Source organism: Trichosurus vulpecula, chromosome 1 (assembly GCF_011100635.1).
Source record: "Trichosurus vulpecula isolate mTriVul1 chromosome 1, mTriVul1.pri, whole genome shotgun sequence".
Taxonomy (NCBI): Eukaryota; Metazoa; Chordata; class Mammalia; order Diprotodontia; family Phalangeridae; genus Trichosurus; species Trichosurus vulpecula.
Window position 1 is genome coordinate 497,491,748 of NC_050573.1, and position 17,233 is coordinate 497,508,980.

General features: G+C 40.3%; 1 protein-coding gene and 1 pseudogene across 2 annotated transcripts in view; both read right to left on the bottom strand.

Annotated features, from left to right (window-relative positions):
* NFX1 (nuclear transcription factor, X-box binding 1) overlaps positions 1–11,659 on the bottom strand; it is an 81,809-nt gene extending 70,150 nt beyond the window's left edge. For both annotated transcript variants that reach the window (XM_036739269.1, XM_036739277.1), the window contains exons 1-4: positions 11,573–11,659; positions 6,026–7,039; positions 3,901–4,062; positions 580–657 (exon numbers count right to left, since the gene is read on the bottom strand). In XM_036739269.1, coding sequence (XP_036595164.1) covers positions 580–657; positions 3,901–4,062; positions 6,026–7,039; positions 11,573–11,597 — 1,279 coding nt within the window. In that variant the 5' untranslated portion in view covers positions 11,598–11,659. The remainder of the gene's footprint in view (positions 1–579; positions 658–3,900; positions 4,063–6,025; positions 7,040–11,572) is intronic.
* Positions 11,660–14,926: 3,267 nt separating this feature from the next.
* On the bottom strand, positions 14,927–15,760 carry LOC118840581 (annotated as a pseudogene).
* Positions 15,761–17,233: the final 1,473 nt, after the last annotated feature.

Below are 17,233 nucleotides of genomic sequence, written 5' to 3' on the forward strand. Positions count from 1 at the left end.
GAGGTAGACAGTAGATAGTATCAACATGGCAATTAAGAAGTCACTGGTCACCTGGGAGAGGAGTTTTGGTTTCCATGGACTTCCTGGTAAAAGGGCACAGTGGGTTTTGGAGCATCACAATAGGTATACTCTTTCTTCATTACAAAGGCTAATTAATCATTCCTGGGTTCTTAGCCCAGTCTATCACCAGTGCTAATTATTACTGAAATGGAGAACTATGGCAGCAACCAGAGTGCTTTAACTTCAGGATACAGGTTAGACAGACAAATCTGGTCACCCCTTGGACCCAGTTCAGGACTGTGCCAATGATTAGGAATAAAAATTGTATACAGGAGGCACGGAAGTAGTAGGTACTTAATAGCCAGAACTGATACCATCAAGGTTGGCTCGTTGGGACCACTTACTCATACTTCAGGTCCATCTTGATAAGAACCATAAGGATCTCAAAGCCCAAAAGAGTTAAGTCCATAAGCTTTCTTTGACTGGATAATGTAAGGAAATTGTCCTATAGTCTGGGCTATGAAACTGGCTTAGGTGTAATTCGCTCAAAGGCTTCTATCATATATAATCAATACTCACCACAGAAGCAAGTATATGTACTAGGAACTTGTGCTGAAACATTCTGACAAGCTGGACATCGCCAGCCTCTGTGAGCATCTGCCAAGGAAAATATTAAGTAAGATGAATTTTTCTTTCAAAAGCATATTATAAATCACAAAATTCAAGTGGGACTAATAAAAACATTTTCCATATTAAGTTTGTCTGACATTTTAAGTATTAGTAACACAATACAAGAGTGTAAAGAAGGTTACATTTATCTTTTGAGATATACAGTAAAAATGTAAATTAAGATAAAAAAAATTAAGGTTAAAAAAAAATCTATGCACACCATGGAGGTCGGAAGAATGGGCACTGAATGAGGAGCTAGAAAAGTTAAATTCCAGGTTGGAGATCTCTAGTTCAAACACCAACAGCATTTGTTCTATACACAAAAGTGAACAAACTGTGAGAAAATCTCTTACGATAAATATTAATTACAATAAAGCATTCCAATAAAACAAAGGAATTCCAAAATCCCAGTAGATAGATCACTTCTGTTGTACAATTAGAGAGCACTCACTTGACTATAAAGATCTATGGTTAGAGTTAGGTATTGCTCACCTAAAGAAACTAAGGAAAATCTTGCTACTTCTATGTAGAACAATGAAAGGCTTGTGATACTGGTTTAGATTATTAAAAACTGTACATTATCTATTAGTAGTTTTCCCTTCTCTGAATACACTAGAGGAGCCTGCTAAAACCTCAGTGGTTCATCTCTGAACATATCCATTAATTTCACATACAGTTCCATAGGTTCAACCACCTCCCATAAACCCAACGCTTTCCCCTTTCTGTACTGTGTCTATTGCTTGATTCTGTTTCTCCAAGACTATAAAAAACTACTTTGTATCATTAACTGAGAGATTCTTATTCAGACCAGATTTGGTTGGTGGCATACTGCTCTGGGTCTGGAGTGTGAAAGACATAAGTCTAAATTCAGCTTCAGACACTAGCTACGTAACCCTGGGTGAGTCACTTAACCTCTGTTTGCCTCAGTTTCAACAACTGTAAAATGGGGAAAATAATAACACCTATCTCACAGGATTGGAGAATCAAATGAAATAAGCACAGTGTCTGGGACATAGCAGGCATTATATGTTTATTCCCTCCCCCTTCAGTGGGTCTCTCCTACGCAACTACATGTAATCAATAAAGGAAATATTGCATACCCTAGCCAGGTAATTGGCAGAATATTGGTGGATATGTTCTTCGATAACAGTATTTCTTGATCTGATTATAATGAATCCTTTATGAAGAATATCACAATACTTCAAGGATCTGTAATTTCCCTGGTGTACATACACTTTCCACCAGTAACAACTGCACCCCCTCTGTAACTCAGTAAATGGTCATTGAGAATTGCTGTGGCCAAAAGAGACACTATCTCGTAGTCAATCTGGAAATGAACCTCTCCTAAGTTGGTCCTCAGAAAATGAACAGATAGTCTAGGTCCTTACTTGAAACCTTTTCTTCCCAAGAGAACTTACACTCTGCTGACTTAGGCTTTAGAAACCCAGGATACCCCCCTCCCCCTGCCCCCTCCATGAGGCATTTAAGTAGCATTTTAGTCCATGAGAAATAATCCGCCTTCCTCTGGGTTCTTGTTCACATAAGTCACCCTCCATGATGATTACCTCTGAACTGACTAGATGTTTGTATAAACCGTATTTTCCCTTAACACTTGATTCTAAGCTTCCTAAATGTCATACCATGCTTCTCCTACTCAGTACCCTTAACCTTGAGGCATATAACCCATAGGTGAATTAAGTTTGCCTCTAAGTCTGAATATCTATTATATCCCTGACCCAGCTTGTCACTTCAGACTGGGTTTACCACTAAAAACGTCAGTCCTCTTAGCTTGGAACTAAGAGAGGGTGAAGAGTGGCACAGGGTAATTTATATGCATACATATATGTATGTGAATACATGTGCATAAAAATATGTGTATGTATGTGTGTGTAGGTAGATAGATAAATAGGTAGATAGACGTTATCTTTCATTTCATCCAATGACAAGGGAAATTTCAAAGCACTGATTTTTCTCCCTTGCCTCACATTTACAAACACATCACAAAATCTAATATTAAGATTCAGGAAAAAAAGGATCTCTGTTCCTTAGTAGTTAAGACTGCATGGCAAAAATCTTTCTTCAATCTTTTTAATGACAGCATACTGAATGTAGGAATAAACAAAAAACAAATCTTTATGTGACTCATAAAAAGCAGTAAGCTAAGTAAATATATTCTCTTACTGGTTTTACTTGCTGTCCCTGAAAGTATGGAAAATTAATCTTCTTTTAAGGGCCTTTTCTAATTAAAAAACCAGGTTCCATAATGATCATCGGCTACAAGGCTAATTCACTTCTGCGTAATTGAAAATTGACTATTTTTTCTTCTAAGAATAATTAAACTTAGTTTCCTACAGATGTGATCAATGTCACAAAACCATTTTAAAATCTGGTTGAGTGTGATTGCAAATTCTGTACAGGAAAACAGATTCTGAAACCAGGCTTATGAGTCTGAACCACCACTTAAAGTGCATTTAAATTTAAACTAGTGCTAGGTACAACTGGAAATATGTTTGGAGGAGTGTTTCTTAATTCTTTAATAAAGGGTAAAAAGTATTTCTGACTGGAAGACATTTGTGCATGTTTCATGCTGCTGAAATGGGAGTTTTGACTAGAAGGATTTCAGCCATCTTGTTATAGCCATTTGGAGAAAGTAGATGCAGAAAAGTGACCCCATCCAAGATGGAAACCGGAAGGCTATCCCTTTAATTTCAATAGCCTAAACAACTCAATCATCTCAGCAGCAACCTGAGACAGGAAAAACAAGGGCAGCTAACAAAGTTCAAAGAGCTTATGATACCAGACTAAAATTGTAGTAGTTTGTGCCAGGTCCCAGAAGGAATCTGGCTTCAAAATATTCAAAGTGAATTACAAAGAAGTATCCAATCAGCTCTGGAAGCAGGCCTGGGATTATATTAAGGTGGGATTTAAAATTGTGGATCAAGGAGAGAGGTACCAAATAGTACCTAGCTGGACATTAATTTCCTTAAATCTTCCTCTATTAGTCTCATCTTTTAATAAAGTACTCTTTAATGTTACTATTTTTACACATTTAAAACAATACTTTGGTCTGATTTAATCTTAATATTTCAGATGACATAGCAAAGGTAAGGCTGCTAGGTATACTTTTAATTGCAAGCAAAATACCTAAGAGGAAATACAGTGGTTTGAGTTTCAGACTTGAAAATATAAATAAAGTGGTGAAATCAATGTCACAGTAGATAACACACAGACCTTCTGCTTGTGAAGCTGGTGATCTTGCCCATTTCTTAATGCAGTTCAAATGAAATACATGATAACAGCTCTGACAACTCCAAACTGGTGCCATCATTCGAACTACTTCACAACATACCATACATTCGTATTTCTCGGTGGTTAACTGTTCTATTAAAGACCCTTAGAAAAACAACACACATACAGGGATCAAGTCATTATATGTTAGTTCCATACATTACATACAAGTCAATCTGAAGGTACTAATAGATATGTTTCAGGTATTTTGAAAAGGAATACAAAGCCAAGGAATATTTTGAGGTGGAGCTTTTAGAAAAGGGATACTCACAGGTGCATATTTTCATGGATAAATGCACACTGCCTAGAGGTTGCCTAGTAACCAACCACTTTTTATATTTAGTGACAAGGCTCAAGCTATAGCTGCATGATTCCTGCAGCATAAGAACATTTACTGTAACACTTAACTACTATAGGGATTCCCCATCCCAACCTCAAGAGAATAGGAGGTTCTAGAACTACCCTAAAATTATGAGTCCTGTAGCGGAGGTTGGCTTGGTGGATTTCAAGAGGCCCACCTGACCAGACTGTTCCCAGATATCTGAAGCATCTCTAGAAGGGTAATAAAGATTTTGCTTTTGAGCTGGGGAATTTCATTTTTGTCTTTGTATTCCCAGCACCTAGTATAGTGCTTTATACACAGCAAGAGCTTTATATTTACTGAAGAGACCTTAGCAGTCATAGTAGCCAAGGCTAAAATTTGTCTGTTACATAGCTGACAATAAAATTTAGAAAATTGGAGATCTGGGGTTACACTGAATGAGAACCATCACTATCAAGAACTACCAAGTATGAGGAGTTACTGACCATCTGGAATCTCTAATCCTTCCAACTCAGGGCTGGTCATACCTTGAAAAGCCTCTCAGTGGTTCTAATTATAGGGAGGAGAGTATAAAGGCCAATCAGAAGTTACAAAGAGGCCGATTTAGGCTCAGTTTAAGGACAATTAAAGCTGTGCTAAGGAGAATGAGCTGCCTCTGGATGCAATAACGTTCTCCACCACTGAAGGCTGAGGGACTCTGATTGTCTTGTTTCTCCTATAACCTCCATTTTAGGAGGCTCAGGCCAAACACATCTTCATTCCTCTCGAGACTATATCGCAGGACCTTCTCTGCCATGTCACAGAAATCTCTTTCCCCTGGAAACTCACTCCATCCTTGGACTAGATGGTGCTTCTCATTCTGGAAGCACCCTACTCCCTGACCTTCAGTCTCTTCCTCTAATTGGCTGGTGTCTGCTAAAACCTCCATTTTAAGGAGGAGGTGCAGGCCAAACATGTCTTCATTCCTCTCTGTGCTGCACTGCTGACTCATCTTCAGAGGACTTTTCCTACCTTGCTCAGAGCCAGGTACCTTGTCCTTCCCTTCAGATCTTTCTTTTATGTGTTACCTTGCCCCATTAGTATATAAATTCACTGAAGGCAAGGTCTGTAGATTCCATTTATATTTGTACTTCCAGCTCTAAGCACAGAGGGAGACACCATAACAAATACTTAATAAATGCTTGTTGACTTGACTGGTAAAGGCTGCGGGCCAGAGATACTGTGTAAGTAATTTTTGTTTAGGCAACTGTTGGACTATATTACCTCTGAGGGCTCTTTCACTTCTCAGAGATTTTAGATTTCTATTTGAATCCTAGTTCTGCCACTTGTTAGTCATGTGTGACCTTGGCCTCAGTATCCTTGCTTATAAAATGAAGCTAATAAAAATTTCATTACTTCCCTTACTAGATTATTACAAAGATTAAATAGATCTAATGAATTAAGTGTTTTATAAAGCTTAAAGTACTATGTAAATATAAGATACAATGACTCATCCTTTTTCCTTTCCCCCCTCTTTTTAGTGATTTTATACCCTCCCCATGACGGCTCCATCCACTTGCCCTGTTCCTCTACGGCCATCCTGAGGCCTTCTGACTCTACAAAGACAGCAGAGCCAGACACTTACATTACCTTTTGTTTTGCTGGGGGCGGGGGGAGGGGGGAAGGAGAAGAGGGAGATTAAATAGACTTTTGTTAGCTGGAAGAAATAAAATTTAATTTAAAAAAAATCTCTTCAGTTGAATTTACCTGTATGTGTTTCTTTATTTTTTGGCACATCGTTCTGCTTGTTCCAAACGAGCTGAGAGGTTGCTTTAGATTCTTTCTGGAGTCGTCTTCCAGAGCATTTCTCCATTTCAAACCTTTTATGAGATTTGCTTGTGGTTGCCAAGTTTCTATCATCACCAAGAGATTTTTTAGGCCTTTCATTAAATTTGTCTTTCGTAACATAGGAAAGAGAATTTCTAAGTCTTGTATTTTTATTCTTCTGACCCTCGTGCATTTTCTGAATCTCTCTATCTGGCTGTGGCTTATTCCACACAGTTTCCCAGGGATAATTTCTATTTATATATCTTTTATGTTCATTGTTTCTAGATACATCAAAGGCCAATTTTTCTGTGACTGCTTCTGAAGAGTCAGCTTGGACAGCCCCTCCAGGTCTCATGTTCTCAGACACCCTATCTTTCTGTTTAGGTGTCACTCTGTTAGTCCCTTCATACCTTGGTTTCCCCCCCTTTGCTTTTGGGCCCCGTCCTGAAACAGATGTCATATATGCCATTTTCTTTGGCTTTGCACCTTTGTGGTCCATACTAGCTACTTCTTTCTCACTCTCCGAAGAGCATACATTGCTGGGTTCACTAGGATTTGCTTCACATTCTGACCCTGCTACTATTTCTGAGCCATCTAGTCCTGTTCCTTGGTCAGGAGGAGCCTGGATTGCCTGGGCTCTGGTATAATTCCTGTCACTTCTCCATTTATGCCACTGTTGGTTCTGAAAGCCATGGTTCTTTGATGGTTTACTAGAAGTCTGGAAAGAACTTTGCTTGCCCTTATATTTGCTTCCTTGATTATTATAATTGTGTTGATTTGGTGAATCTTCCCGGTGAGGATCTTGACTAGAAAGCTGACAAAAAGGTGGTGAATTATTACTTCTATTGTGAATCCTACTAGATTCCAGTCTTCTTTGAATTCTGCAATTTAGATCAGGATTTTGTCTTTCATGTGGAATGAAATCAGCTGTGTCTGTACTGACACTTAATGTACCTATTAGATGAAAAATTGACATGTCAGTCACTAAATTAGTTACCAGTGAAGATCCAGGAGAATCTGAGCCAGGCCATACTGGTCTGAATATAGGCCATACCCCTAAAATGAGATGTCTCTGAAAGGAAAAAATATATACATATATGTATAAACTGAAAAACAATTACACAAAATTACTGTATGATTCTTCCCACCAAAAAGTTTAAGCTTGTGCTACACAAAAATGTAGGGCATTAAAGGGAATCTAGGAAAGTAGGAAATTTTAGAATAACAAACCAATTGTTTGGGGGGTTTTTTTTTTGGAAGGTTAGGGAAGAGATTGACAACAAACTTCCACTTTCCCCACTACCTCCTTCTCTCACTCAATTCCTAAGCAGCTCCTCACAGGGTTGTTAAATCTGGAAAAACACCTTACTGCTAGGATTCACCAGCTTAGTCTTTTTCTGCTGCCTTTCCCTCCATGACATCAAGCTCTAAGAAGCTGGGTCTACATTAACAGCCCTCTAGTCACCTATCTAAAAGTGAGCTCAAAACGTGAGCTCCAAGACAAAGTAAGTGCACACTCTTTCCAGATGAAGATTCTTGGGGATACCCTCTCAGCTACTACCCTGGGGAGAGGGTGGAGGGTAGAGTAGGAAAAGATGGGAAAGTTGATGGACAAACATTAGGGATTTGGGCAGAGATGGCAGGTAGTAAAGGGATCTGCCTCACTCCCTAGGCAACAAGGATTAAGATACATCTATTGAATTTAAGAGCATGATAATAAGCAAGCCATACTTTGAGTGCAAACTCCCTATGTGAACTAATAAGGTAGCTATTTTCTTAGGTCCTAATAAATGCAAGCATATGTGTATACTGTATTCCATATTTCTTGAGAATTGCCACAATGTTCTCTGAATATCCACTGTGATGGTAGTTTCTCTGTTGGGAAACAACCCTCACGATGCTTCAAAAAACCAGAAACTGGACTATCTAATTCTACTCCCCATTCTGTTCCCAAAAATCTCCAGTGGTTCCCTAATGCCTTTCAAGTTCAAACTCCTCTGCCTGGCACTTAAGGCCTCCAACATGGAATACTACCTTTCCAGCTTAAGCTTCTATTACTCTGTTCTAGACACTCTATACTCCAGTCGGACTTCCATCATGCAAAGCATTTGCATGCTTCCAACCCTAAAGTTCAGACTGTTTTCTATGTCTGGAATGTCCTCAACACCTTTGCTTGCTAAACTCCTACCCATTCTTTAAAGCCCACCTCCTCCAGGAAGCCATCTTGTGGTCCCTCAGGTCTCACAGAACACTGTGAGACTCTCCTGTGTACTTATCACGTAACAATGCCTCAGTGCTGTCTGTTAGTAGCTTATCCCAACCTTAACTGATCTAAACTTTTTTTCCCTCCCAGTGCTGAATGGTGGTGGATCAAGGAAACGCCAGAAACATGCTATACCTAGATTTCAAGATGGGATCTAACAAGGTCGCCTCGCAAAGAAGATGGAGAAATATAAACTGGATGATAAAACAGTTTGGTCATTTTGAATTGGTTGGCCCACTAGCTCCAAGACTGTTGATTAATTAATGTCTATGGGGAGAAAGGTCTCTAATTGAACAGCAAAGGCTTGTACCTCGGTCCAGTTTTGTTCAATTTCTGGATGCTTCCTGTTGTTTCTAGTATAAAATACAAATTCTTCAATCTAGAACTTAAAGTTATCCACAATTTGGCTCCAGGCTACCTTTCCCAATTTATTTCATGCAAATTCATACTACACACATAATACATTCACACCTACTACATTCCTAACAAACTGAATTATCAACTATTTCTTGAATTTAGGATTTAGTTTCCAGCTTCTCTGCCTTTGCATAAGAACATTTTCCATGCCTTGGAATGCACTCCTTCCTAACCTCCACCTCTCACAATTGTAACTTTACTTTCCACTTAGTTGTCAGTCTGTTCTCCCTACGAGAGAGATTGTATAAGTATAATTAGGTAGAGTGCTGGACTGAAAGTCAGGAAGACCTGCTCCAATCCTACCTCGGGCATTTACTAGCTTGTGAGCCCAGGCAAGACATTTAACCTCTTTGTGGTTTAGTTTCCCCATGTGAAAATTAGAGGGTTGTACTCAATGACCACCTCTAGATCAAAACCCTATGACCTCTCCACAAATTACCTTGTATTTATTTATCTGTGTGCATGGTATATCTTCCAGCAGACTGCAAGTTCCTTGATGGCAGGGGTTGTTTTTCTTTTTGCCTTTGTATCTCCAGCCCAATGCCTTCCACTTAGTAAACATTTAACAAATGATACTGATTCGGATAAAGACATACAAGACATCTGACTAAAGATGAAAATATACAGGTAACATGAAGCTGAAATATACGGCATGCCAGAATTAGGCTCCCAAAAGATCCTGACAATCCAGAATAGTGAACTGAAGCAAATATGGTCATATTCATAGGGATAATATGCACGTAAAGTTTAAAATATCATTGCACAAGATGGGGGAAACATATCTAGAAAGCAGCTCACTTTAATTAAAGAAATCTAGGGGTTTAGTATACTACCAGCTCAATGAATAAGCAGTGAAACTCAGCAGACAGAAAACCTATTGAGATACCGGGCAGCATTATGAGAGACATAGTATCCAAAACAAGAAAAGCAATGGTTCTGCTGCACTCGACCCTCAAACTGACAGTGTCTGGAGTCCTATTCTCAATTCTGGGCACCAAATTGAGAAAAGACATTGACACAGTGGAGCATAACCCAAAAAAAAGTGACATGGAAATGAGAATTATGTTATGCAAGGAACAGCTGAATGATTAGCCTGGAGGAGACAGCTTGACAGGGGACATAAAAGCTATTTTCAAATATCTCAAAGATTGTCAGGTAGAAAGGCATCAAATTCATTCTGCATGGCTAACTAACAAAAACTAACACCAGCTAATGAAAGTTACTAGGAGGAGGCAGATTTTTACTCAGTATTTGGGAAAAGTTTCCTAATAATTAGAATTGCTCCGAAATAAAGAGATGGTGAAAGACTTTACAAAGGAACAGTTCCAGGAGCTGCTAGAACAAGGCAGCTAGTCTGACAAACATAGGGTGCAGCCAAAAGAGTAGACAAGACATATGGTTTAGCTGAGGGAAGGCTCAGAGACAGAAATAGGCTGACAAGACCCATTAGGGTCTTGAGCAGAGTAACTTGATTAGTGAAAGTCAGGACAGTATATAGAAGGAAACAGTTTGCAAAATGAGTTAATCCAGGAAAGAATAAGGACTTAGAACAGAAAAAAAAATCATCATTAGAGAGTAAGTTAATAGTCTGCCTCAAAGACATGTCCCAGAGAGGCTTTCAAAGAGAGAGATGAGGAAAAGAACACATTCATCAGTATTCAATGAAACATTTATTAAGCCCTAGTGAAGCATACAAAGATAGATGTGCTATGAATCTTGCTTTCGAAGTGCTTATAATCTAATGGGAATGAGAAGGGTAGAAACATACAGAAAATTTAGAAACAAGGGTGAAAAGTGCAAAGGTCTGGGCAGCTTATTACCAGAAACCTGAAGGGAGAAATCGATTTCAGCTAAGACAAAGCAAAGATCGGATGGGGAAAGTTGTCATGAAGAAAGCTCCTGAATTGGGGATTTAAGGGAGGGACTTCACAGATTTAATTCAACATTAAGTACCCACATGAAAGGCACTGGACAAATACTGAAGACACAAGGGACTGGGGGCGGGGGGGAATCACTGCTTGCCTCAAGCAGCTTGCACCCCAAAGGGGATGGAATGGGGAGTGTCCATTCTAGGCATCGGGGCATTATGAAATCTCTTAAGGATTTAAAAGGCACATATATACCACGTGCATGTTTTATCTCACAGGTCCTCCATGATATTACTATCTAAACATCTTCCTTTCCTCCAGCCAGTAAAATATCTGCTAAGAGTCTAACCGGGTGGCAAGTACTGTGGTCGGAGTTACTAAGATGAGTACGGCAGCCCCTGCGCTCTGTCAACAGCGCAATTGAAACAAAGCTGTATAGCGCTAAAAGGGGTACAAAACCAACAGGGTTCAGAGGAATGGAAAATCGAGACAGGAAAAAAAATTGAGAGGGCTCGGTGGAAAAGGCAGCATTAAGACCTGGGAGGGGGAAGGCTGAGCTGTGGGAGAGGTCCGGGAACTCCAGGAGGAGAGAACAACGTGAGTGAAAAGCCCACCCTGGCTCTACTGCTTCCCGACGCGAACCTCCCTCTCCGTTTGGCCCCTCAGGGCCTCCGTTCCCTGCCCCCCACCCCCCCCTCCCCGCCACCGTCCAGTGTGAGCCGCCCCCAGGGACCACGCCAACCCCTCTCGCGACATTTAACCGCTGGAGCGACCACGAGCGGAGCGAAAAATGCGGTCAGGGTCAGTGACCCAACTTCCGCCCTCGGGAAAAGGGCAAAAACAGGGCGGCCCCAGGCTCTCAAGGTCAGCCTGAGGAAGGGGGAGGGCGGAATAGGAAAACAAGAAAGGAAAAGCCCGCGAGTCGGGTCAGGACTCTACCTGAAACAGGCGGCGCCTCCGCCATTCCTTCTACTGAGCAGACACGACGACCGCGCAGCCAGGCCGTCTCCTGTCACGTGGCTCCAGGCTTCCGGGGCGGGGCGGGCCTAGAGAACGGAAAGGAGGCGGGGTGGGGCTACCGACCAATGGGGGCGAGACATGGGGTGATGTCATACCTCTGACGGCCCTCGTCCCCTCCCTGGTTCCATTGAGAGATCTAGGGAAATGAACTTGATCTGACTGAATTGCCTAGGCTCGGGACTGATGGCATTTTGCCGTCTCTGCCTTTGAGGAGCTGACCTACAGCCCAGCTCACAGACCCCCGAGTTGGACTGGACTGAAGAAACTGTCTATGCACCCCGTCCCGCTAGTCATGCTGCAAGCATTTATTAAGCGCCTGCTGTGTGGAAGGTGCTGGGGATGCACGGACAAAAATGAAACAATTCTTGCTCTTAAAGTAGTTACATTCCATTCGGGTGAAATAATGTATCTACATAGAAAGTACATACATACAAAGCAAATAAATGGTAATTTGCGGAACAGGGGGAGGGGGGCTTTACGAAAGGACACCTGTGGGAGGTCAAGTCAATAAGAATTTATTAAGCGCCTACGATTTGCCAGGCGTTATGCTTGTAAGCGTTAGGAATGCAAAGAAAAGAAAAAAAAACCAGCCCCTGTTCTCAAGGAGCTCACAGTCTAATGCAGAGACAACATGAAAATATCTAGGTACGAAAAAGATAGATACAGTCTAAACTGAAAATCATCTCAAAAGCATTAAGTCGAAAGGCTTCTTAGAAGGTGAGACTTTAGCTGAAACCTGAAGGAAGCCAGGAAGGTGAGGTAGTGTTTGATCTGAACTTTGAAAGAAACTAGAGATTACAAATGATAGAGGTGAGGAACGAGTTCATTCCAGGCGTGGGGAGCGGGGAGGGAGGGGGGAGCTTGTACAAAGGGAAGAAGGCAGGAGATGGAATGTCATATGTGAAGAACATTTTGGCCAGCCCAGAGAGTACATGACTTGAAGTGAGGTTAAACCTACAAAAGTAGGTTAGAGCTAGATTGTGAAGCACTGTAAATACCAAACAGAAATTTTTCCTGCAGGTAACAGGGAGCCACTGGTGTTTCTGGTGTGGGAGAATGGCAGGGTCAGACCTGTGCTTTAGGAATATCACTTTGGCAGCTGTGTGGAGGATGGATGGGGAAGACAAAGAGCTGGTTATTACACTAGTCCAGTTAAGTGATGGTGGGGGCTTGAACTAGGGTAATGGATATGTGGATGGAGAGAAGAGGATGGATATGGGAGATAGGAAGGTAAAATCAACAAAACTTGGAAACTCCTTGTGTAACTAAGATGAGGAAGAATTGAGGGTGATTCCAAGGTTGACTGGAAAGATAAGATTGCCCTCAACAAAATTAGAAAAGTTTGGCAAAGGAGTAGGTTTGAAGGGAAAGATAATGAATTTTCTTTTACACATGGTTAAGTTTGAGCTGCCTGCAAGATACACTGTTTGAAATATCTAATAAAGTTGTTGGCAACCTGTGACTGGAGCTCAGGGGAGAGACAAAGGCTGGATTTGTATTCCAGGAGTTATCTGTGTAGAGGCAGTAATTACACCAGAATTTTCTTTACAACATTGCCAACAAGTGCTCATCCAGCCTTTGCTTTAGGACCTCAAGTCTGGGGGATCTCACTGTTTGCCAGGCTGCCCATTCCATTCTTTGATAGCACTAATCTTCATCAGTTATATCAAGGCTAATCTACCTCTTTGCCATTACTACCCACTGTTCTTAGTTTTATCCTCTGGAGCAAAGAGAATTAACATACCTAATAAAATGCAAACTGCACATAAGACTATAGGATTTAATGTTCTCATTTTACTCAGAGGAGAAAAAGGGCTTAAAGGGTTAAAATGACTTGCCCAGGTCATCTAATTAGCAGGTAGTTTTCCACAATTTAGCTCCAAATATTTTACTTTTCTCGCCTCATTTTATGCTTTTCCCCTTCCCCCAGTCTAAGTGAGCCCAACTGGATTCTGGTATAAAGGGGACTATTTACTAATCATTGTCCCCCAAGCTTGTGTCCCCTCACACACACGTTTGTGCTAGATGTTCCCTATCTCTTCACCCACTGAAATCCTTTTCTTCCTTTAAGGCAAAGTTCAGGTGTCACTTTTTCCATGAAGCCTTCCTTGATTCCCCAATAAGAAGGGATCCCATTTTTATTGAATCTCATATATGTTCCCTTTCACCTTGCCTTTGCAAATAACATAACATTGATATCTCTGCATGGTGTTCTATAAAATACACTAAACTTGGAGTCATAGGATCATAGATCTAGAGCTGGAAGAGATCTTAACGGTGAATGAGTACAATTCTTCATTTTACAGTTGAGGTATCTGAAGCTCAGAGAGGTTAAATTGCTTCCCAGGCACATAACTTCATAGCTTGTACCAAGTCCAATGCCCTGTTCAGAACACCATGATGCCTCTCAAAAGTTGGAAGACCAAAGAGTTTACTTTGGCCCTGTAACAGGGTATAAATTCCTAAATGCTGGGGGCTAATAAAGCTTTTTTTGTATAAAAACTATGTATGTCAGAGGTGTCAAACACTGCAATACATAACACTCCCACATGCTGCCCAAACCAGATTAAAATGTAATTGGGAATTATTTAACAAAACAAATAAAAATATAATAAAGCATAAATAATATTACATTTTAAAACTAAGACAATATGTGGCCCATAAGAATCCTTGTGTATGAATTAGAGGCCCTTGTTTCTATTTGTTTGACACCACTGATGTATGTAACATTCCATACCCAGAGTCCCCTATATCTCTAACACAAAAAGGTCAATCTGTTTTCTTAAGGATCAAGAAAAAGACCCCAAGATTGGTCCTTATCATTACATAGCATTCACTTTCATTATAGTTGTTTATAGTTGTTATAGTATGTAGTTTTCTATTTCCATCTATTTTCTATTTCTGCTCACTTCATGCTATCATTTGACTGATGATTTATACTGCCATTTATGCCATTGAAACTATCCTTTATAAATGGGCACAGACCCTCAACTGGGGAATGAATGGCTGAACAAATTATGACATATAAACACAGTGGGATACAATTAAGCTATGAGAAATAAGGAAAGGAGTGATTTCAGATAAATCTGGAAAAACTTATATGAACTATTGCAGAGTGAAGTGAGCAGGACCAGGAGAATAAATTATACAATAACAACAACATTATAGAGAAAAACAACTTTGATAGTCTTACAAACCCCAATCAGTGCAATGACCAATTTTGGGAGGAGCCATTTTTTAAATTATCTAGTAGATTAAAAAGTACTTCATAGGTTAGGAGGCACTGCTGTGTTTCCTACGGAGAAGAACCAAATCCATGATGACTAAAATGAGAACCCATACATCAATCTGCGACAAGCTCAGGCCAACAGTTATATATTTTTCCATGAAATCTGGGAAGGGCACCATTTAGGGTATGGTGGCTGACATTCTTTGCTAAGAAAATGAACCCAGCAATGATGTCTGCCTCTGTCACTTGCTGCTATTGGGAAGATGCTGTTCTTTGCCAGTGCTTTTCAGGAATCTTATTCATAGGAGACAGTCTCCTGGATTAAACTGGATTTCTACAGTTTTTGGTGTTGTAGTATCAGCAGATACCAGCACTATTGGAAACCAGCTACAGGCTTTGTTTGTTTGGTCAGGAGCTTGATCAGCAACAGTGACCTTAAGATGGCATGTAATGCGGTGGTGGGGTTCAGCCGGTCCATACCAGTTTGGCAGAACTGGTACATAATTTTAGGTTGAGTTCAGTGAACCAGTTGTTAGTCGGGGTGGGGCCTGCACCTGGCAGCACCTCAGCTGGGTTTCTTGGAGAACCAGTTGTTAATTTATTTGAATCCTACCACTGAAAATGTGCATCAGACTCTGAGTATAAACAAAAAATGGAACATATTGACTGTGAACTAAAGAGTGCCTGGCTTAAGGTTAGGATCCTAAAAGCTTAAGAAGTGTCATAGACTCCATCTACTAAGTTCCCATGGTAGTTCATAATGGAATTCAGAGTTCTTGTTTGGGGTCAATGTGGCCAACAAAAAGCCTCAGGGTCACCTGGTTGCCTGTGTGTATTTCAGCCTGGAAATGGGCTACATGCCCCTCTAGACTAACCATCATCTGGGACTCCAGCAACTGTAGTAGCATAGGGTGAGGAGAATGGGAAACCTACCAAGAAGCCACTACAGGAGCAGAAGAAGAAAAGGGAAAGCAAAAAGGCTAGAAGTGATGGACCCAAGATGCAGAATAAGACATATATTTTCACATATGGCCAATGTAGGAATTTTAATTTTTGCTTAACTGTGTATATTTGCTACAAGGCCTTTGTTCCATGCCGCCGCCCCCCCCCCTCTTTCCTCCAAAGTAGAAAATGGTGGGAGGAAAGGGAGGATAGGGAAAGGCAACCATCCGTCATTCTCTGGGCTTAACTTCTATACTGTCTCCTAAGACCTCCTTCCCCCAAACACATACGCACACATTTCAGCTCCCTTTTTATGTGTTGTCTTCCTCCATTAAAATGTAAACTTTTTGAGGGCAGAGATTATCTTTCTTCTTGCTCATATTTGTATCTCTGATACTAGCACAAGGCATGACAATAAATGCTTGTGGACTGACTAAATAATCTCTTATACTAACTAAGCTATTTAATATCCTCCCAATTCTTTCCTCAGTAACTATCATTTCATTTCCCATTCTTTCCTGTAGAACTCTCATTTCAATTATATTATAATTTTAAAATTCTTGCTTCATTTCTTCCAGGAATTCCAGTATAACTTAAGAAAATTACATCTGTGATTTTCTTTGAGATTTTGCTCTCAGATCAACTATTCTTAACGTAGTTCACACAAAATCCCAAAGGGCCCATGGATAGATTTTGGGGAGGGGAGGATCTTTAAACTTCAATGGGAAAATAATTATATCTTTATTTTAATTAATTCATTTTCTTTGTAATCTTATGTATTTTATTCAGTTCATTTAAAAACATTCTGAGAGATTCCTAGGCTTTACAAGATTTCTTTGTAACCAAGACAAGACAAAGAATTCACATCTTTTCAAAGCAATATTATTAGTAATAAAAGGCCTCATGGATAAAGCAAGAAGAACTCAGAATAATGCCAAGGTACATAGTCTTCATTTAGACTCATGGGGTAGAAAACAAGAGAAGGGAGAAATTAAGGATACTGGGTTAAAGAGCACTTCCTAAAAGAGAAACAGGTCCAGAAAAAAGGGACTGAGAGAGGACAAAGAGACTAGATAATAGCATGGAGGTAGACAACACTGACTTGGGCAAAAATATAGGGAGATACAATTAGGCAATAGTAACCATAGCATATGTAGGGGACAGTAAGGAAATCTTTGTGAATGGAGTAGAGGCTATTCATTGGGTCCCCTCCCCTCTTTTATCCATTGTCCATACAATGGCCATAGTAATAGTCCAGGCTGTACTCCATATCTAGAATGCACTGCCGCCTTGCCTTCAACTCTTAGAATCCCTACTTTTCTTTAAATCTTGGTTCATACTACTTCTTACATAAGGCCTTTACAGATCCCTTGTTAGTAAAAAAAAAAGTCTCCCTCTACCTCCATTAG